At 42.7% G+C, this 23,118-nt stretch overlaps 1 protein-coding gene across 1 annotated transcript in view; it reads right to left on the bottom strand.

Annotated features, from left to right (window-relative positions):
- Positions 1–1,088: 1,088 nt before the first annotated feature.
- LOC145397515 (putative methyltransferase-like protein 24) overlaps positions 1,089–23,118 on the bottom strand; it is a 38,621-nt gene continuing 16,591 nt past the window's right edge. The window contains exon 5 of the mRNA XM_080270585.1: positions 1,089–1,270. Within this exon, the coding sequence (XP_080126711.1) occupies positions 1,089–1,270 (182 nt within the window). The remainder of the gene's footprint in view (positions 1,271–23,118) is intronic.

Below are 23,118 nucleotides of genomic sequence, written 5' to 3'. Positions count from 1 at the left end.
CTGTACCATCAAAGAGGAATCCAAGGTAATCTGAACGATTTAATGCAAGATTTTCTCAGTAAAAAGGAAATAAGAACAGTGCTAAGGGGAAATTACTTATCATGGAGAGAAGTGACTAGCGGAGTTCCACAGGGCACAGTGCTGGCACTATTTATGTTTTTAGTATATATAAATGACATAGACAGGAATATTGAAAATGGAAGCTACCTAAATATGTTTGCTGGTGATGCAAAAATAGAAAGGGGAATTACAAACAGACTCTTGCATAGAGCTACAAGAGGAATTAAATAAGCTTCATGAATGGAGCAATAGACGGCAAATGAAATTTAATGTGGACAAATGTCATGTAATATAATTTGGTAAAAGTGAAAAGAGACCAGACTGGGACTATAATTATAAGAAGTTCAACCCTACTCGCATCAGAAAGGGAAAATGATTTAGAAGTGATTATCAATAACAGACTATCAACGGCTGACCACATAAATGAAAAAGTAAGAAACATGTACACACTGCTTGCTAATATGAGGGTAGCATTCACATATATAAATGAAGACATGCTAAGAAAGATAATAACATCATTCATCATACGAACTCTGGAGTATGCATCAGCAGTCTGGAATCCGCATCTCAAAAAACGCATAGATAAGATTGAAAAGGTACAAAGGACCGCTACAAGATGGATACCAAGTTTAAGGAACCTAAGCTATGAAGAGAGACTCGAAAAATTGAACCTACCAACATTACAGGAGAGAAGGAAAAGAGGAGACATAATTATGTTATATAAATGCATCACAGGAAAAGTGAAAATAGACGTAAATGAGTATATAACCTATGGGGAAGCAACATTAAGAGAACACTGCAGAAAACTGTACAAAAAGAGAGGCGATAAAGACGAAAGGAAATTCAGTTTCCCAAATAGAGCAGTTGATCAGTGGAATGTACTACCGAATGAAATAGTGTGCCAAAACATTTCATAAATTTAAAGATATGTAAGATAAAAATGGTTCAAAATATGGGACAGTACGAGGCTGACTCATTTCTGTAAAGATTCAATTAGGTAAGAACAATTAGATAAGAACACGCGTACACTAAGGCTGGGTCTCTCGCATCCACACAATCTCATAACAAGCCGAGCGTTGTACACCCTTCCACTTGTACACAGTTACTGGGTTAAGATTCCAGCTGAACATCTTGAACCCCAGGCAGCGTAGGTTCTGGAAGATCCTCCACAGGCGATGAAATGGGTTGTTGTGGCTGGTGACATTCTGGCCTAGAGATGAGACATGGGTGGTAATTATTAGAGCTGGAGGAAGACGAAGGAAGAAAAAGAAAAAAAAAGAAGAAAAAAAGAAAAAAGAAAACAAAGAAGAAGAGGAAGAAGAAGAAAAAGGAGAAGAAGAAGAAGAAGAAGAAGATGATGATGATGATGACGATGGAGAAGAAGGCGGAGGAGGAAGAAGATGAGGAGGAGTACAAGGGAGTACAAAGGAAAGCAGACAGTAACAAACCTGTTGGTCCTTTCGTGGCTGTTTGGTACAGGGAAGGCTATAACTAACAAAACTATTCTATTAACGAAAAACAATGATAGAAAAGCAGGAAGGCTCCCCCTCCCACCCACGAAACTCTCTATCCGAAGCCAGCAGGAAATAGTGAGAAGGACCACCACGGAGCGTAGAAAAGCTGTCATGGAATTTTCAGGAGGGGTTAGTTATACCTTATTGTACACTTTCTGTCTGAGTAACATTAAGTCAACAATACTTATCAATGTTGTTCTTCGGTTGTATCATTTAGGTTCTGAAAAGAAAAAAAAGTTATATTTACTGCAGAAACTTATTATTCAGGAGTGAACATACTAAGCTGGGGGTTAGAAGACACACTTATCCAAGCGATTTAAGGGTTATTACTGTATCACAGTTTGCTTCACTGGAGGAGTGTTGGTTCATACGTTTACAACTCTGTTAAAGAAGAAATGAGGCTGAAAGCGTTTGCCGATAATATCATGTTCATTACCTCTAGTAAAATTCTAGTCATGTCTGGGCCCAATTAAATAGTTGATCGAGGTCACTCTGAATTGCCTGTCTTTGTATGGATGTGTCTGCTCTATTTCCAACTTTAGTATCGTCAAGAAATTTGAATATTTTACAAAATAAACCATCATCTACATCATTTATGTATATTAAAAGCAGATTAGAATCCAGTACTGAGCCCTGTTGGCTGTTGCACTCTACTTGTAACGTCCTTCCACCCTGATTCTTTACCATTTATTACAACTCCCTGCCTACGACATGTAAGTCAATTATCGATCCACCCGAGCACATTGCCTCAGACCCAATGTGCCTTCATATTCTGCAGGAGTCTTATGGAGAATATCGAATGTTTTTTTTAAATCGAGAAAGACAATGTCAACAAATCTGGTCGCATCATACTTATTGAATATGTCATAGAAGCAATCCAGGACATTCGTAAGGCAAGAGTGATTATTCTAAAAACCGTGCTGTGAATCTCTAATGAGATTCTAAGTGCTTAACAAACTTGTCTGCGAATACTTTCCAACAACTTGCACATCTGTGAAGTTAGGCTTATTGGTCAGTAATATTTTGGTTGTGATTTGTTGCTTTATTTTTTCTGAATATCAGAGTTACATTTGCTAGCTTCCACTCTCTGTATACCTTACTATTTCTTAATGCTTTATTGAATATCTCAGCTAATGACACTGGTATTACATTCACTGTCTCAGAATGCGCGGAGATACTTTAGGCCCTGGTGTTGTATTCATTTTTAGTTGATCAATGGCAGGTCGTACATCATTCTCACTAAGAGTAATGTCACTAATTATGTTACCCTTTTCTAAGACAACAGGAAATGCTGCAGGAATGAGGTATGCGTTTTCAACTATAAATATGGATGCAAAGAAAGTGCTGCGAATATTAGCCAATTCTGTTTCATCATCAGTATACTCTCCACTATCTGTAACAAGTGGCAAATTGTTGGTGCTATTGCCTTATTGTTTTTGATGTAGCTGAAAAATTCTTTAGGGTTGGATTTACTGATACTAGCAACATGAACTCCAAAGTTTATTATACTTTACTTTCTTTTTTTTTTTTGCTTTACGAGGAAGAGCATCGTGTTTATTTTTTACTTTGATTCTCTGTGGTAATCTAATTGTGCAAGTTTTTTTATTTTATTTTATCTGACAGGCATCGCTTAATATCAGTATTCCACGATTTGGGTTTAATATCTTTAGCAGGCTGTGTATTGGGCATTAGAATATATAACTTGATTACTTTACTGTGAATATCTGTGAATAATTTCTATGCTTCATTAATATCAACCGTTTGAACAATGGGAGTACAGTCATTAGAACCAATGTGCTACGTTAATTATTGAAAACCCTCTCTCTTGTTATAGAACTATTTTGACAGACGATGAATTAACCCAGGCACTGTTTTACTATATAATTTATTTCTAAGCTGGAGATAAATACTGTCAACGTTATTGTTAGAGGGCTTAGGAAATATGACTGAATGAAATCTTATCTTAATGTATACCAGTGCACCGTCCCCCCCCTCTGTTATTTCTCTCACTACTGAAAATGTAACCTGGTATGCTGTGACCTGCTGTTTTGTACTCCGCTAAAAAATCTCGTTGTTCCGTGTTGAGCCATGATTCTGGTATACCTTTTACATTGTGATTATCAGCAAGAACATAAGCCCTTAAATCAGAAAAGCTATTACGCAAACTTCGCGCATTCACAAGAACCTTACTGTCCATGTCTTTAGTAGTATGTCTGTGGTTCAAGATGTCCACCTTGACTTGTCTATAGGCCTCGTGTGGTGTGTGTGTGTGTGTGTGTGTGTGTGTGTGTGTGTGTGTGTGTGTGTGTGTGTGTGTGTGTGTGTGTGTGTGTTTCCCCAGAAAAAAAAGTACTGCATCATCCAAGTGACGACCGAGACGAGCAGAGCCAACCGATTTTAAAGGTAGACCACCATGTGCAAACAGAGGCCGTTGCTTACAGAAGTGATTGCAGGTGTTAATGATTGCGGTACCTTCCTGTAAACAAAGTGACTTGATACGATTATTCAAGCTAAAAGCCTTACTATAAGAGACTCTGCTTGTAGGAATACGGGGGAGAACACCTGAAATGAGAATGTTATTAGCCTTTGCCTTGTCCCTGGATTATCAGCTTGAACTCGTCCATGAGCCCTTCCAACCGGGTTCGTCTCTACATCATTGGCTCCTGTGTGAATGATGACGAGCCTTTCATTAGCGGCACCTCTGTACTAGTGTCAATGGCCTCAGTTATATCAACTCTGGCATCTGGAATATCTCTTTCTTTTACCTAGTGCTCTGCCACAAAACTCCACAAACTGTCCATGGATGGCCATGTCCCCCACAGTCGAGCCTCATGAATCTCTTTTTCAGCGTTGGCTAATATCTGAAATTTATTTGTAAGTGGCGACCGGTAAGTTGCGTTGCGTCCTTGTAACTTTCGCACCATTTTGTGGTGGCTGGAAATTGTCCTGTTCAGGTGAAGTCGACAAGTTTCAGCAGCAGGAGGGGGTGGGCAACGTCACTGTCACCCTGGGCAACACCAGTCCTTGACCGGAGAATGCTGCTTCCTTGTACACTGTTCCTGACGACGTTGCCAGCAACAAACTCCTATGTATACTGTATACTCCGCGAGTAAGGATATTAATTTTTTTTTAGTTTCTTCGGTCAGTTTTCCCTCAAGGTCATGGAGGAGTGCACATCCTGCAAACACGAGAGCGGTCAACGAAAAAAGATCTGGTAAAACAACTGGAACAGGTTGTGCACGTTATGTTCCAGGTCATTTTCAAATTTGAGGGTTTCTGAGAAAACTTCTGAAAAGTAAATAAATGAATAAATAATCTAAAATAAATTTACTGTAGCTACTTGCAGCAAGATGTATTGTTAATATTGCTTACTACTGCGGCAAAGAAGGCGAAGATAACTGATATCTGGAATAATAGGGTAGAAGTTTAGCTATCAGCTTAGGGCCGGGGACAAGGAAGAAAATCCAGATACAAAGTAAATGTAAATGATACCTGCAAATTAAAACAGAACTAAAATATAAATAAACAGTTACTGCCTGAAAAATAGTACAAGTTTTTGTTTAATACTGTACTTTTTTTTTTTACTTGCTGCCAGAAGCGAAAAACTGTTGCCATGTAGAATGAAGTTACTGTAATTAATCCCTGGGATGTAATGTCATAAAAATAATAACAACACACCAAATGAACAATGGTTGTAAATAGTGGAAAAAAAAAAATGTTACCAGTGACTGAAAAAAAAGTAAAAAAAAAAATTACTTTTAAAACAAATAACCGTCTTGCAACACCCCTACATGTTACTGTTTCATAATGCCTGTGGGGTGAAAAAACAAGATTAGTGTGAGCCAAATTATAAGTAGTAGATTACAGTACAGTTTACACACATACCAGGTAGGAAATTGCTCGGAAATTAAAGCTAATGGTGTCTTTTATAGAGCTACTTTGCAAGAATCTAAGTATATAAAGACAAAATGTTAATATCTATATTTTTTTGCTGATAAAATTGTATAAACCACTAATTCCTTGCTGTGAATTAAATATCTGTTCGAATGATTTGGTCTGATACTAGGGGCAGGGCTGTGACTCGGTAATTTGTATTGCACTAATATGATGGCTGCTCTTATCTGTGAAACAAAGGGAATGAACCTTGATAACGAAAACAAAGTAGAATATAGCTTTGGGAGAATTCACCAACATTAGTATACTTTATCATTCCTTATATCAGTTAACTTTTATCATTCCATATATCAGTTAACTTTGCAATCTTCGCAGCAGCAATAAGCAATATTTATAATAGGTAAAGGCAGGCGACTGTGGATAATAATGACGGTCAACCTTAACTACAAGGTGAAAGGAAAGTCTGGGAGCATACTGCTAATTGTATGTTACATGTCAATGGAGGGAATGGGTGCAAGAAAGGCTAGTGAGAGCAAGTGCGGTAGAATAGGCAAACTGGTCGCGGGAGTGTAATGGGGAATATGAATGGTCATACTGGAATATTGGGTGAGGATGAATATGTGAATGGACAACTGCTAATGGACTTTACTGAGGAGAAATACCTCGAGAAACTGAATGTAACAGCTGCAGAGGGGCGTGACATGGAATGAAAAGGAGAGTGAATTAGCGGTTGATTATGTGTTGGTGAGTGAAAATGCCAGGAAACATTTGCAGTATTTGTGGTCTGATGAGAGGAGGATAGACTTGAGTGATCCCAGTGTGACAAGGATGGTGCATGCCATGCGAGAGAGGGAAACGCAGGAAGGAAAGAGAGGAATGCAGAAAAAAAAATGGAAGTCAAGAGAAGTAGGGTGGAGTGTTTTGGGGGAAGACTTAGAGGGAGTGAGATGGAGGAAGGATGGAGGAGTAGATGAACTGAATGATATACTGTGTGAGAAGTTAACACCAGTGGCTGAAAGAAGGATAGATGTGACGAAGAGTGCAAGACAAAGAGAACTTGGAAGAGGTGGTGGAATGAGGATATCGAAAGTGGAAGAAAACAAAAGGAAAGAATACAGTAGGAAGTGTCGAAGGCCAAGCAAGAATAAAGTCAATAATGTGGAAGAAAGTGCAGCATATGTAGAGGCATGAGAGGAGTACAAGAACAAGCAGATGGGTGTAAGGAGATTGAACATGAAAAAAAGGGGAAGAAATAGGTGAACTGCGTGCTGAAAGAGAGAAACAGGGTAGAGAATGGTACGATTTTGTAAGGGGATAGAACAGGAAAGAACAAATGACAGTGGATGAACTTGTAGTTGGAGGGGATCTGGTGAGAGAAACCAAGGATGAGGTGAATGCATTAAAATAGATCTGGGAGGAAACAGGGGTTATGAATGGAATGGAAGACAGGAGTGAGGCTGCATTTGAGACAGAAAGGAGGATATGTCAGGGCATGGATAGAGACATAAGTAGAGGAGAAATGATAAATTAATGTGAAGAAGTTGAACTAGGTAAAGCGGCAGGTGAGGACGGAATTCTATAGAGAAGAGGGTGAGGGAGTGACAGAAAGTTTGTATGTGCTGTTCAAAAGGATCTGGGACGAGGAATGAGTGGCGAGGAAATGGAAGGAATGCAGAGTAACGTTGCTACAAAAGGGAGGGCATAACAGCAAGAGACAATTTTAAAACAATAGACCAATAGCGCTGACGGATACCATTTCCAAGATATTTTTCGGAATCTTGAATGGGAGGTTGAGAGAAATACTAGGAAGGAACAGAGTGTTGGGAGAAGAGCAGAATGGGTTTAGAATGAATAGAAGAGGGGATCGAGAAGATGGATAGGGATAGAAAGAAGGCATATTTGGCATGGTTTGGATAATGAGAAAGCATACGACAGGGTGAACAGGTACAAGCTAGGCAGGGTCCTAACGGGAACAGGGGTCAATGGGAAGCTCATCAACACAGGTACGTGTATGTATGACAACACTGGAGCAGTGTATAGCCTGGGTGATAGAGAAACAGCATGAGTGGAGGGTAAGAGAGGTGTGAGGCAAGGTTGTGTGTTATAACCTCTGTTGTTTGGTGTGTATACAAACCTGGTAGTGAGAGTAAAGAAGTTAGGTTTAAGGATAGAGTTTGGGGATGTCTTGAGCATTTTGTTGTATGTACATGATGTAGTGATCGAGTGAGCGTAATGAAACCTTGCAATGAATGCAATATTTAGTGACAGAGTATGGTAATTGCCTGAACGTGAGAACTGGTAATTAAAAGAGCCAAATGTTGGTAGTGAATAGTGATGATCAGGATGTAGGGAGTGTGGTGATGATCAGGATGCCGGATGGTGAAAATATTAAGACAGCAAGTGACTATAAGTGTCTTGGAAAGACCGTGGATGAGAAGGGGTGTGAGAGAACAAAAGGAATCATAGAATATCTAGAGCAAAGAAGTGGATGGGGAGACCGGGAAATGTGGCAAAGTGTGGAGCGAATAAGTATGAGGCAGTGCGAGGTGTGTGGAAGGGAATGGCAGTGTCAGGACTACTGTCTATCTGTCTGTTTATCTATCTATCTATTGCAAGACGCCATAATCCCGTAAGGGGTGGCCATTTGACTTTGAGTTATTTTTTTACGGGGAGGGGCACTAACCCTCCACCAACCCACTTGTTGACACGTAGGAAGCACGTATGGTTTGGCTATAAGGTTACCACCCAGCGTTGTAAATGGTTTCTTGACTTACAGGAAACCATTTGGCTTGTCACTCAATGTAAGGCCACCTGTAAAGGAAAGAAAAGCAATAAGAAGTGACAGAAAAGACGGGAAAAATAGGAAGAGAGGAGGCAGGCACAGAAAAAGAATGATAAAGCCTAAGGAAGAAGAGGGCAGCACTACATCAAGTGAGTGGATTGATGGTCGCCACCTGGACTAGAAACAATGGCATGGACGATGACTGACTTGGCGAAGCTGGATGTGATACAAAATAATGTGGGAAGGATAGAGCTGGATGCTAATACGTGTGTGGCTGTGGAAGCAGTGAGAAGACAGGCAGGATGGAGCTCCTTTGAAGTGAGAGTGGCTGAAAAGGTGCTGAGGTACAGAGTTAGACTAGAAAGAATGGGTGATAACAGATGGACACGGAAGGTGTGTGAATTGGCCAGGGATAACAATCAATGGAAGAAGATGAGTGACAAAAGAATAGGAAACTGTAGAATGCAAGGACTGATGAAGGGAGAGAGTATGGAGAGGCGGAGTAATGAAAAATGGAAGAATGAGACAAGTTACCGAGTGCAAGACATGGGATTTGAAGAATGATTTCAGAGTATGGGAGTAGGCTTGACTGGTAAATGCGTGAGGGGAGGCCAAAGAGTGAGGTATTTTATGATGGGAGTGTGGGAAGTGCATTGTTATTCCCTGGAAATGAATAGTCGGGTGTATAGGTGGAGGAATGAGGGCAGCAAGTTATACAGGATGTGTGAGAGTGGCGAGGAGGAGACAACTGAACCCTGTTGCTAAAATGTAGGAACTATGAACGGGAGAGGGCAGAGATGCTGGATGTGTTGAGACGTGAGAGACGTGAGGAAAAATGGGGGAAACAGTGGAAATGCAAGAGTGAGACCTAGTTAGTCGAGCACTGTTCTTGCTAGGTCTGAGTAGGATGGATGAGTGGACTTTGGTAACAGTTGAATGTGTAAAAGAGCTTTTGGAAGAAGCTTGGCAAAGGAGGTCTGAAACACTATCGGGGGAAGGGGGTGGGTAGGAAAGACTGGGAATACTGGACAGTACCCGTACGTCCCATAACCACTCACAAAGCCCAATTTCCCCTTTTCTCTCGTTTGACAGGATGCCTTGAGAGGGTGTCGATTCAAAGGCCACACCTCACTGAACCAACGGTGACTCTCACACCAAAACCAAAAATAAGTAGCAGCACAAACTCTCAAGCTGGACTCTACTATTGCCAGTAACGGTTGTTTGTACAAGATATAAACAACTTATATCGGCGACAACATTTAATGAATAACGAAAAATAGCTAAAATGTATTATCTAGAACTTGAGAAAGACCACAAATAACAGCATGTATGTATCCATTCCACGAACAAAGTAGCATACACTACTTGGCATGCTGTTTGGAGTATGGTAACGCAAAGAGTATGAGTAAATATGTATGTATCATCAAGCTAATAAGCCCAATCGTACTGTTGAGAAGCGGGATTTGCCAGTTAAGTGGTGCTGGAGTAGGCTATTCCTGATGTTTCTCGTACTTCCGTTACGAGTCAGAGTTGCCAGTTAGCCTGATATTTGTAAGCGTAGTTATTTTGAAAGCTGTACATTAATTTTTGTGCTCTTTCTCTCTATAATGTTTTATTTATGTGATTGTTTGCTAAATTATGTACCTTCATCTCAGTTTGTATGCTGATTAATTTAGTGTTATGCAGTGTAAGAAAACTCCGGATACTTTGGATATCTCCGAGTTGGCAACTGTTGCTTCTCCTAGAATGTAGATCATTCTAGAATATAGGAAGCTTATAAGGATGGGGAAGGGACTAGAGCAGTTTCAGTCAGTTTTCAGTTCAGTTTGAGTGTAGTTCACTGTCAGTGCAGTGTCAGTGCGGTAAGTGAAGTCTGTATATCTTCGGTACGTGTGAAAAAGTGAAGTGTTGCTGGCATGCATTAAATATGATTGCAGAAAGTGAAGACTGTATATCTTCGGTACTTGTGAAAATAGTGATGTAAAGTTAGCAAGCATTAAGTGTAATTATTTGGAAAATATAGACAGTGAACTTTAGAAGCCAGTGTATTTGCAACGCCTGTGCTGTTGTGTTGTTGTACACTGAAAAGCTGCTTCTAGGAAGAACAAGTCACTGGGCAACGTCCTTCCTATACTGATCTACAGCTGTTGAAGCCGGTGGCAGTATGGGACGGGGACGTAACAGTATAACAGTATGTTCGGGTAGTTTGCAGTACAGGAGACAGATACTCTCAGTAAGAGAAAGCAGTCACTGATATTTCAAGGAAAATAAAACATGTTAACTAATCTCAACACTCGAACACAAGCACACCAGACTGATGTGAACTCCTTTCACACAAACAGACATGATGTACTTGCATTCTTACAACAGATCACTCAGACACTCTATGAAGCACTGAAAAAAAAAAAAAAAAAAAAATCGCACGAAATCACAGATTCACTTATTCACGTTAAATCGATTGCTGGCTGATTCGCTAAGAACGACCTCACAACGAGTTGACAGCAACAAAGATTCAGCGAATACCACCGTACATCTTAGGAAGAGAAGGAACGTGACCGTAAGGACAACGTTAAGTCACAATCAAGCTAACGAACTAAAAATATCAACAAGAACGAATAAATCCGAAAAGTAAAATTGAACTGAAGACGCTTCAAGGAGTAATGGAGTCTGCAATCGTGCAAGAGGAGGTCTGATATAGGAAGAAACCTGGTGTTTTCTGTGAGACTGGCTAGTAATAAACGGGAAAATGAAGCAATCAAAGTAGCTGAATAATTTTGTTGAAAAAAAAAAAAAAAAAGCAGTACTTCGACTGAAAACTCATATAATCAGATACCCAGTATTACATGAAAAAAAAAAAAAAAAAAAAAAAAAATCACTGGTGTTTATTGACTCTACGAAAATTTTAACAAACCAAATGATTACTTTCTATTGTAAATGCACACCATACCAGAGAACATTATTTTGTTGTGGTTGTTCAAAAAGTTAACGGACCATATCGACGTGCTAATCTAAGAATTAGAATAAACAGAATTCGGGAACATTTGTGAATTGGATTTATTTATTATAAAAATGCACTTGACTCATATGAAACAGTGGCAGTGATGAGAGCGTTTCGAGGAGGTGTAGAAGAAACTTACGCTAAAGTACTTGATGGAACTTATCGAGATAGAACAGCTACGATTAAACTGCATTAGCATAGTCAGAAAATGCCATAAGAGAGGAGTTTGGCAAGGAGCCAGTTTTAAACAAATTGTTTACAGCAAGCCTAAAGACACTTCGATTGCAATGGCAAAAGAATAATCATAAATGGTGAGCGACTGAAGAATCTTCGATCTGCTAGCTGGGTCGGAAAGTAAGCTTGGTAGTTAACTAGAGGATAGCAGTTATGTTAACAGATATGTTAAATTTCTTTCCATAACAATTCGTCAAAAACCATTATGTGTTGAATTACATGTAGGTCTCTACCTAGGGCAGCCAGTTCTGGCAGGTCCAGTTCATGACTCAAAGGAAACGAAGAATAGGAATGAGAAAACGGGCTTTCGGGCAATTTTTTTTTCTTTTTTTTAATGCTAGGAAGAAGGAACCAACGGCCGCGGACCTGCAATTATTGTCCCTTCGAAGAGAAAAACAAAATACAAGAGACAGCCAAGTTCAAGATCCGATCATTTTGAGATGCCTGGACACACTGTGTTTGAAAGACTGGAGATCATAGGAAGCAGGAAATACAGACAGAGGGAGACAGTTCCAGAGCTGACTTGTTGCATAAATGAAGGACTGGGAGTAACGGTTAACTCTTGCATTAGACAGAAAAGAGATGAGAGTTTGCTGCTAGACGGGTGCTACAAGCCCGTCGTAGAGGTGGAGGAATGCATGCAAACAGTTCAGAGGAGCGGTGACCATTGAAGTAACGATAGAAAAGAGATAAAGATGCAACAGTGCGGCGAAGAGACAGAGGTTGAAGGGAGTCAGTAGGTAGAGGAGAGTTAATGAGACGAAAAGCCTTTGACTCCACCCTATTGAGAAAAGCTGTATGTGGGGAGCTTCCCCACACATGAGAATCGTACTCCACACAGGGGCGGATAAAATCCATGTATACAGACAACAATTGTGCAGGGATAAAGAAGGAACGGAGTCGGCTTAGCACACCTGATCTCTTGGAAGCAGATTTTACAAGAAATGTAATATGATCTTTCCAAGATAAGTCACGAGTAAATGAAACCCCAAACATGGTCAAGGATGATGCAGGATTAAGCTGAATATTATTAAACTTTAGTTGGTTTGCCTGTGGAAGATATTGTCGGGTTGATAGGTGTAAAAACTGAGTCTTTGATGCATTAAAAACAACAAGATTATTTTTACTCCAGTCAGAGATACGAGCCAAGTCAGACATTAGGCGTGCCATAGCCTCATCCCTTGTTTGTTGATGTAACTGCTGAGACAAGCGTTGAGGGAACCGAATGGATAGGTGAAGGGTGGAGTCATCAGTGTAAGAGTGGATAGGGTTAGATGTACAGCTTAGAAGGTCATTGATGAATAAAAGGAAGAGAGTTGGTGATAGGACAGAGCCCTGAGGAACGCCTCTGTTGATAGATCGAGGAGAAGAACGATGGCCGTCTAAAATAGCGGCTATAGAACGACCAGAAAGGAAGCTAGAGATGAAGGCACAGATAGAAGGATGGAAACCGTAATAGGGCAGTTTGGAAATAAGAGATTTATGCCAAACTCGATCGAAAGCCTTTGAGATGTCAAGTGCAATAGCAAAGCTTTCGCCAAAGTCCTGAAAGGAGGATGACCAGGAGACTGAAAGGTAGGTGAGAAGATCGCCAGTGGAGCGTCCCTGACGGAACCCATACTGACGATCAGAAAGAAGGTTGTGATAGGAAAGATGCTTTAAAATTTTTCTATTAAGAATTGACTCTAAAACTTTTGAGATACAGGATGTTAAAGCAATTGGACGATAGTTAGAGGGTTGGGAATTGTCACCCTCCTTTGGAACTGGCTGAATGAGAGCAAACTTCCGGCAAGAAGGAAAAGTACAAGTTGATAGACAAAGGCGAAAGAGTTTGCCTAGGCAGGGTATAAGCACAGAAGCACAGTTCTTGAGAACAACAGGAGGGACCCCATCAGGCCCATATGCCTTGTTAGTATTGAGGGCTGTGATGGCAGAAAATATATCAGCTGAAGAAGTTTTAATGTCAGCCATGAGGAAGTCAGAGAGGGAAAGTGATGGAGGAACAGCACCGGAATCGTCTATGGTGGAATTGGAGGAGAAAGTCTGGATGAAGAAATCTGCATTATCAGTAGAAGAAATAGCTACAGAGCCATCAGAGTAGAAAAGAGGAGGGAATGATGATGAGGTAAAGTCGTTAGAAAGGTTTTTGGCAAGGTGCCAGAAGGAGTGGGAAGAATTCGAATTGGAGAGTTGAGAGCATTTAGTACGGATGAAGTTATTTTTAATAGAGAGAAAGAATAGACTTAGCACGATTCCGGGCAGAAATGTATAAAAGATGTGATTCAGGGGTGGGTTGGCTCGGTACCTTTTTATAGGCCCTCTCCTTGTTGCGGACAGCATTAGAATAAGCGTGCTTAAACCAAGGCTTTCTTGCATTAGTCAAAGGATATGGGAAAGGAATGTATGCTTCCATGCCCAAGAGAATAACCTCCTTAATGCGCAAGGCACACTCACATGGCTCCCGGCCGTGGAAACAATAATCATTCCATGGAAAATCAATGGAGTACTGCCTGAGGACCTCCCAATCCGCAGCTCCAAAGTGCCACAGGCGATGTTTCTTTGCAGGGTCCACAGGCCGTACTGGAGCGATAGGACAGGTTAAGGTGATAAGGTTGTGATCGGAGGAGCCCAACAGAGAGAAAAGATAAAAGTGTAAGCAGAAGGATTAGTTGTCAAGAAGAGGTCAAGTATGTTGGAGCTCCCTCTAAGGCAGTCAGGGATACGGGTAGGTGCTGTACAAGCTGCTCTAGGTCATTAAGGATAGAAAAGGTGTAGGCTTCTTCACCAGGTGGATCAGTGAAAGGAGAGGAGAGCCAAAGGTGGTGGTGAACGTTGAAATCTCCTAGAATGGAAATTTCAGAGAAAGGAGAAATGGATAGAAAGTGTTCCATCACAGAAGTGAGAGAGTCAAAGAATTTTTGATAGTCAGTAGAATTAGGAGATAAATAAACAGCGCAGATATATGTAGTCAGAGACTGACAGGAAACTTGAGCCCGTGTGTAGAGAATTCAGAAGAATCGAGTTCAGGAACACGAGAGCAAGATAAGTCGTTGCGTATATATACACAACAGCCACTTTTGGCTTTGAAATGAGTGTAGAGGAAGTAGGAGGATACAGAAAAGGGTCTGCTGTCAGTTGCCTCAGACAGCTGAGTCTCAGTTAGAAAAAGAAGATGAGGTTGAGTGAAGGAGAGGTGGTGCTCAACAGAGCGAAAGTTAGAGGAAAGGCCGTGAATGTTGCAGAAATGAAGAAGAGATTCAGACAGTGGTTCCAGGCAGTTCGAGTCGTCACCGGGAGAGGGGCGGGAGGAGAGAGACAAGCGACTGCTATTTTGTGGAAAGACACTATCATATAATCAGTGTGTTCTCCCTGTTGTAACCTATTGCTGAGAAACCTGGAGCCTATCGAAATCATTAGAATATAAGCTTTGGAGTGATCAGAGACGAATGGAAGGGATTACTTGTATGGCAGGTATAATATGGAGAGGTAAAAGGAGAGCTTCCTCTGTAAGGGAACGAGTGACTGTTGAGGATACTAGATCTACGAGAATGTTCCTGCTGGATCCTCACAAAGACACAATAGAACTGTACGAAAATTTATATCGTATACATCATTAAAGAGAAGGATCGGGTGGGGGTAAAGGAGAGGCCAGGGTGAGGAGCAGCGCACTATTTCCCTCCATGACAGTAGTGCCAGTACTGACCGACTCTCTCACTGCCTGATCCAGTGGCTCAACACTCACTATTTGGTGTTGCATTCTTTATTTTAGTGACATGTATACAATATGTTTTGCATATTTTTTATTTGGAGGATGTAGGGGGACCTGCAAGGGGCTATTTTAAATTAAAAGCTCAAACAGATGATGTTGAGTCCTGTTGTATGATAACACAAGCTTTCGGTCTGATACCAGCCTGGCAGGAGAGGTGCACACTTGTGGCAGCTTATCGTACGGACGTCAATGTTCAATATTCAGTAACTCAAGTGGCAAAGGTGTTTCTAGGCCTGGCCCCTGGAAAGGTTTGGCCATAATCACACACACAAAACAAGTAAATGGGCAGGCCATGTCCGATGTAAAACAGGTAGCAGATGGACAACAAGGGTAACGAAGTGGTAACCCAGAGATGGAGTTAGAAGTAAAGACAGACAGAACATGATGGACAGATGGAATTCGGAGAGTGACTGCGGCTGAATGGAGTGGAGAAAGATGGGATATGCCTTTGTCTTGCAATGAACTGACTCACGTTGATGATGATGATGATGGTGATGATGATGAATTTATCTCATTAAGAACTAAAAGCTTACACTTCTAGACACTGTAGAAACTCAGATTATGATGAAAACTGTTTCCATGATTTAGACAAAGTATTATTAAGAAGCGGGATTTGGTAGTTAGGTAGTCCGGAAGTTCCTCAAGGTTTCTCGTAGTTCTGGTACAAGTCAGAGTTGCCAGTTAGCCTGCTGTTTGTGAGCGTAGTTATTTTGTATGTTATGCATTAATTTTTGTACTCTTTTTCTCAATAATGTTGTTCGCTTAGAACTGATGTAAAGAGAAGGCTGTATAAGGGTGTTGTGTTACCGACTGTGTTATATGGTGCTGAAACATGGAATATGGGTGTAGCAGAGAGGAAATGTTTGAATGTAATGGAGATGAGGTATTTGAGGAGTATGTGTGGAGTGACGCGTATGGATCAAGTGAGAAATGATGAAGTGTGAAGGAGAACTGGAGTTGTGCAGCAGATGGCTGATCAAGGTGAGCAGAGGGTGTTGTGATGGTTTGGGCATATGGAGAGAATGGATGATGAGCGGTTGGTGAAAATGATAACTGGATTGGATGTGAGAGGTGTACGGCTGAGAGGAAGACCACGAATAGGATGGATGGACAGTGTGAAGAGAGCGTTGGATGCATCAGGGATGTCTGTTGAGCAAGGAAGGGTGGCTGTGTGTGATAGGTATGACTGGAGAGAAATTGTGAATGAAAAATGATGACGCAGCCCGAATATTCTGGGTTTGGTCTGATCAGCTGATCAGGTCAGGAGCAGATAAGGGGATGGGTTTATTATGGTGTGGCAGGGATAACCAGCTCTGCTGTTGGGCCCTGCTGCAGATGTCGCTGATTGCACTGCACAGTTGACCCTCGTGCGGTGTGCTGCGGTGATGATCTGTCCCTTCTCCCCTTGGGGCTAGGATGCGAATGAATGTGTGTGTGTGTGTGTGTGTGTGTGTGTGTGTGTGTGTGTGTGTGTGTGTGTATGAGTAAATTGGGAGTGTGTCGTCCCGTCTCGGCTACCTCCCTTTCTTTGAGGGAAGCAGCCTAGGTATATAGGTAGATAGTTTTACTTATGTGATTGATTGTTAAATTATGTAATTTAATGTAATGTATGCTAAACAGTTCTGAGTGTTATGCAGTGTAAGAAAACTCTAGCATGTTTTGGATGTCTTTGAGTTGATAACTGTTGTAACCGTTGCTCCCTTCGAGAATGCATGAGATCTGCGGAGAAGTGTAGAACACTCTAGAATATAGGAAGCTAATAAGGATAGGGAGGCGACTGGAGCAGTTTCAGTCAGTTTTCAGTTCAGTTTGAGTGTAGTGCAGTGGATGTGCACTACAGTGCAGATTGTATATCTTTGATACTGGTTTAAAATAGTGAAGTGTTGTTGACAAACAGTGAAGTGTTACTGCAGTTCGCGTATCTTTGGTGCTTGTGAAAATGAAGTGAAGTTGGAAAGGATTAAGTGTAATAATTTGGAAAATAAAGACAGTGAACTTTTGAAGCCAGTGTTTATATACAACACCTTAGCTGATCTTGTGTATTGTACACCGTAAGGCTGCCTCTAGGAAGAACAACTCACTGGGCAACGTCCATCCTATCCTGAACTACTGCTGTTGAAGCCTGAGGCAGTGTGGGATGGGGACGTAACACTGGTGTCAGGAGTGTGGATTAAGTGCTACAGTGAGTCAAATCTTCGACAAGGAGCAAGAGTTTGTGCAGACAAGATCCCGAGCTGGGCAGCAGGACGAGGTGTCATTGGCTGCAATTATGAAGCTTTTTGCGAGCACAAACTGTACAGTTACAAGCACAAAGTGTACAACTACAGGCACAGAATGAAGGACAGAAAGAACTCGAAGAACAATTACAGGTTCAAAATGAAGGACAGAAATAACTCAAAGAACAATTACAGGCTCAAAATGAAGGACAGAAGGAACTCAAAGAACAGTTAAAGGCACAAAGTGAAGAACTGAAAGACCGATATGAACAGCTTTGATGGCAATACAGGAGCAACAGAGGGAAGTACAATTACTGAGGATGCAATGACAGCTAGCTTTCATGAGGGAAATGAAGGAAGAACAGCAACAGTTTAAGAAGGAAGTAAATGCCAAGCTAGACCAGCAGAAGTATGAGGTGAGCAACAATGTGATGGAATGTAGACAGCATGTAGACGACCAGCTGAAGCATGTAGACAGCCATTTGAAATTAAATTGTGAGAGAATTGAGGCTGTAGAGAAACACTGGACTGCTGAACCTCAGCTTAGTGTACAGGGAGTATATGAAAAAAAAAAAAAAAAAAAAAAACAGACAGTGTATGGTGGATCTTGAGGAATCCCAAGCATCTAAAGGTAGCATTATAGGACTGAATAATCAGAACGCAGAAGTTTTAAGCCCTGGACTTAATAATGATGCCCAAGTTTTTAGGCCCCAAACCAGGGAAGTGCATGGCTATAATGGGGGTCCAATTAAAAACAAACCTCAGGAATTTCATGGTAGATTATCTTGAGAATCTTACCGTGCGCAGTTTGAGTTACTTGCTGATCAGAATGGTTGGGATGACAGGCAAAGGGCAGTGCACCTTGCTACTAGCCTTAAGGGTGCCATAATGAAGATTCTTGGCTAGATGTCAGTAGAGGAGACGAACAGTTATCAGTCCTTAGTAGAAGTACTGGAGTGCAGATATGGAACCATGTACCAGACTGAGGTTTACAGAGCAAGATTCCGGACCCGTGTACAGGTTCGAGGCGAATCCCTACAGCAGCTTGCTCTTGACCCGGAGAATATGGCATTCAAGGCATACCTGGAGCAGCACCTAACCTGTTGAGTATTCTTCTGAGGGACCAGTTCATCGATGCTGTTGACAGTGCAGAGTTGAAAGTGCAAGTGAAGCAGGCACAGCCCAGAAGCATGCAAGAAGCACTAGCCAGGGCTCTAGAATTTGATTCCTACGTCAGGTCTGGTATGGCCACTTTTCAAGCAGGTCGTAGTGCACGCTTCAAGGCAAGAAAGGAGCAGGTACATGAAGCAGAAAAATTTGAAGAAAGTTGCTGGTACTGCGAAAAGCCAGGACATAGGAAAGAGGACCGCTATAAGTGGAAGAGGGAACTGGAGAAGACCTGAGGAGGTTGCTGGTTCTGCGGGAAGCCGAGACACAAGAAGGACGATTGTTACAAATGGAAGAAGAAGCAAGAACAGAGCAGTACAAGGAAATCTACTGGTGTAACAAAAACGTGTTGGACATGTAGTGAGGTGGAACGCTTCAGTTCTCAGTGTCCAAAGAAAAAGGCTGCAGAAGACCAGAAAGAAGTGGAAAACTAGTGGAGGCTGGAGTTAAGGGGCAACCACCAGCTGGCTTTTCCCAAGTAGCCCCACCACTGAGAAAATGCAAGAGAACTGCCATCGACAGTGTGCGAGCAGATGGAAGAACAGACGGAAAAAAGTGTTCCCTGGTGATTGATTCAGCCTCAGAGCAGACTTTTGTGAGGCCTAATGTTTTACATCATCAGTATCTGCCTGAGTCATCAGAACAACTGTGTGGCATAACTGGGCACCACGCAGAACTGAGGGGACCCCTGGATGTCCAAATTGAAGTGGCAGGGCAAGAGGCTACTCTTCCAGTCTATGTGGCCAAGATGGAGGATCCTTGCCTTCTTGGTGTGGACTATCTGATGTCCATGGGATGTGAGCTGGACTTCTGCTCCAAGAAGTTGAAGGTTCAAGGAAAGTCGGTTCCTGTCACGGCAGTGAGATGTACTAGTTCTGGTGGCGAGGTGAGGGTGCTCGCACTACAGTAATACCCCCAAAATCAGAACTACTCCAGTGTAAGTTGAGCAGCTCTTTTGACAGCTGTCTAGGGACAGTGGAGCCTGATATACGGTGCAAGACGAAGGCCGGAGTGATGGTGGGGAGGACTTTGGTGGAAACAGGTGCAGGTAAAGTGCCGGTCGTGGTGGCCAATTTCTCCTGTCAGCCACAGAAGATCAAATCTGTGACTGTGCCAGGTGAAGGACCCTGAATAGCATCAAAAGAAGGCCTGTAAAAGGAGTGTAGTCAAAGAAGATGGGTAGCTGCCAGACCATTTACAAGACCTATTTTCAAGTAGCTGCCAATGCCTGGATGGCTCACAAGTTCTGAAGTTGAGGCAACTACTGACGAAGTTTGCTGATGTTTTTTCCACCAAAGACCTAGACCTGGGGTGCACTGATCAGGTGGAGCATTGTACAGACACCGGAGATCACTGCCCAAATAAACAGGCAGGGCAGAGGATGGTGCCAGACCAACATCAAGAAATGGAGAAGGTCCAAAGTCAAGGAGTGATGGAAAAGTCCAGCAGTCCTTGGGCATCCGCAGTGGTTCTGGTATAATTAAGGTTCAGTAAGGTGCTGTGTAGATTATCGAGCCCTGAATGAAGTGACCGTGAAGGATGCATACCCCTTGCCAAGAACTGATGACACCCTGGATGCTCTGTCAGGTGCTAAGGGGTTCTCCACCCTAGACATGAAGGCAGGATACCACCACGTCAAGGTTGCAGAAAAGGACAAGGAGAAGCAGCCTCCATGTACGGGCGGGGTCTATGGCAGTTTAAGATGATGTCTTTTGGACTATGCAATGGCCCAGCTACTTCTGAGTGTCTCATGGAACGTGTACTGGAAGGCCTGCACTGGCAGACGGCTCTTATCTATCTTGATGATGTAATTGTGTTTGGACAGACTTTCGACCAGGAATTGGAGAGGTTGTCGGAGGTGTTCAACAGGATCCGAGAGGCGCACCTCAAGCTGAACCCCAAGAAGTGCTACTTGTTTCAGAAGAAAGTGAAGTACCTGGGACACATTGTACGCGAGAGTGGCGTATATACTGACCCAGAGATGATGGCAGCTGTGGAAAGCTGGCCAATATCAACTCGTGTGAAAAAGCTACAGAGTTTCCTGGGCTTGTGCACTTACTATCGATGTTTTGACAGGGACTTTGCAATGATAGCTGCACCTCTGCACAAGTTGTTGGGGAAGAGGCAAAAGTTTACGTGGACTGCAATGACACAGAAGGCCTTTGATGAACTCAAGCTTGCATTGGCCAGCTCTCCAGTACTGCCTTACTGCGATCAGAGTCAGCCATTTATATTGGACTGTGATGCTAGTGACCATGGTATTGGTGGAGTCCTGTCACAGAAGTAGAATGACAAGGAGTTACATGGTGGCGTATTACAACAAGAAGCTCAGCCCACCAGAACAAAACTACTGTGTGATCCGTAAGGAGCTCTTGGCAGTGATGAAGAGCCTTGATTTCTTCCATCCCTACTTGTATGGGTCCTACTTCATCATCAGGACAGACCATGCAACACTGAAGTGGCTGAAGATGTTAAAGAATCTGGAAGGACAAACTGGCATGCTGGCTCAGGAAGCTAGACCAGCACAATTATGAGGTGCAGCACAGTCCTGGGTGGGTACATGGCAATACTGACAGCTTGAGTCGTCGGCCTTGTGACCCAGAGTGCCGGCAGTGTAGTAAAAAAAGATAGTAAGAAATGCAGCTATACTGCAGTGATAGGGCCAGCGTCAGATGAAGAAGACCTGAAGAGAATGCACATGAAGAATGCAGATTTACAACCAGTACTAGAGTGGCTGCGGCGGAGTACAGTGCGACCATCTTGGGAGGAAGTTTCCAGGTTAAGCCCTGTGACTAACAGCTGCTGGAGTCAGTGGGACCTTTTTCGTTTGAACAAGGGACTACAGGAGCGTCAGTGGGAGATACCTGATGGCCTTAGCAAGTATTGGCAACTGGTGGTTCCGAAGAAAATGAGATCCGAGATCTTGGATGAGTCCCACAACCAGATCACTAGTGGGCACCTGGGAGTGAAGAAAACTCTAAGTTGGTTGTGACAGAGGTCCTACTAGACTGGCATGCATCAGGATGTTGAAAAGTGGTGTTGGGCCTGTGATGTATGCTGTGCCAAGAAGGGACCCAAGAAACGTGGTTGTGCCCCTCTCCAGCTGTCCCAGGTGGGTGCACCGATGGAAAGAGTCACCGTGGACATTGCTGGACCTCTGCCAATCACTGAAAGAGGAAACCGGTATATATGTGTCGCCATGGACTACTTCACAAAGTGGCCAGAAGCCTATGCCATTCCTGATCAAGAGGCTGTGACTGTTGCTCAGGTGTTGGTTGACCAGTTCTTCTGTCATTTAGAGATGCCACAAGAGCTAAAATCAGACCTGGGTAGAAACTTCGAGTCTGCCGTGTTCCGTGAGTGTTGCAAATTACTGGGGATCAAGAAGACCAGGACGACCCTACTAAGGCCACAGTCAGATGGAATGGTGGAGAAATTCAACTGGACCCTGGGACAAGAACTTGCCAAGTACTGCGTAGAGGGACAAACAGAATGGGACCAGAAATTACCTGTGTTGTTAGTGGCATATCGGTCTGCATCTCGTGAGTCTACCAGCTACACCCCTGCAAAACTGATGTTGGGCCACAAGTTATGCTTACCCATTGACTTGTCAATGGGAAGACCACCTGATGAAGAGCTGCCCACAGACACTTCCAGCTATGCGAACCATGTTCAGGAAAGGCTGGCTGAGGTACAGTTGCGAGCAGATGACTCGAGGCCACCTAGTGCACCAACATGTTGGTGTTTTGTCTGGCAACAGTGGTAGCTGTGAACTTGACCGAGATTCAGTCAGCTGTTCGGGTGAAACAAACCCAGTGATAATTTGTCAATGTGCAGTTCTAACTGGTCTCCAATCAATACCATGCAAGTAAACGTATTATACTGATAATGAACCATAGTATTACAACACAGGCATCCAAATAGTGGTGCGTTCATTCATGTGAGACACACGGGTATCCCGAGTGTGCAGTTCCATCACCACCTTGGTTTGTGACGTAGGCACCACGTGACGTCACGTATGGGGCTTGGAACTAGTTGACCCATTCATGATGATAAACATTTATTGAGAGTAATCGTTCGACTTTATCGTTCGAGTATTAAGGAAACGTTGGTTTTCTATGTCAAAACAAACCTATTACAATCTCTAATCTCATATACAGTACGTTAAATACCGCAGCCAATCACGTGCCTCCTCACCCCCCTCCCATCACACATCCCACCTCGTCTCGCCCATGATCTAAGTAGGGGAGGTCAGCCAGACAGTGGGGAATCCCCGCCTGCATGACGTCACACACGCCCCACTGCCTTCCCAATCCTTGCTCTCAAGGCTGGCTGGCTGGCGTCGGCCTGGACGCGCTATCTGATGTTTGACCATACTGCTTCATTCATAGCTTCATCTCTCCTACAGTATACAGTTTTTTATGTCTTTATAACCATTTACCATAACCATAGTCAGTACGTCAATAAGCTACATTGTCATCCGC

Source organism: Coenobita brevimanus, chromosome 41, assembly GCF_032717465.1.
Source record: "Coenobita brevimanus isolate Jiangsu-jjx chromosome 41, ASM3271746v2, whole genome shotgun sequence".
NCBI lineage: Eukaryota > Metazoa > Arthropoda > Malacostraca > Decapoda > Coenobitidae > Coenobita > Coenobita brevimanus.
This window is presented reverse-complemented; position numbering and strand designations above follow the sequence as displayed.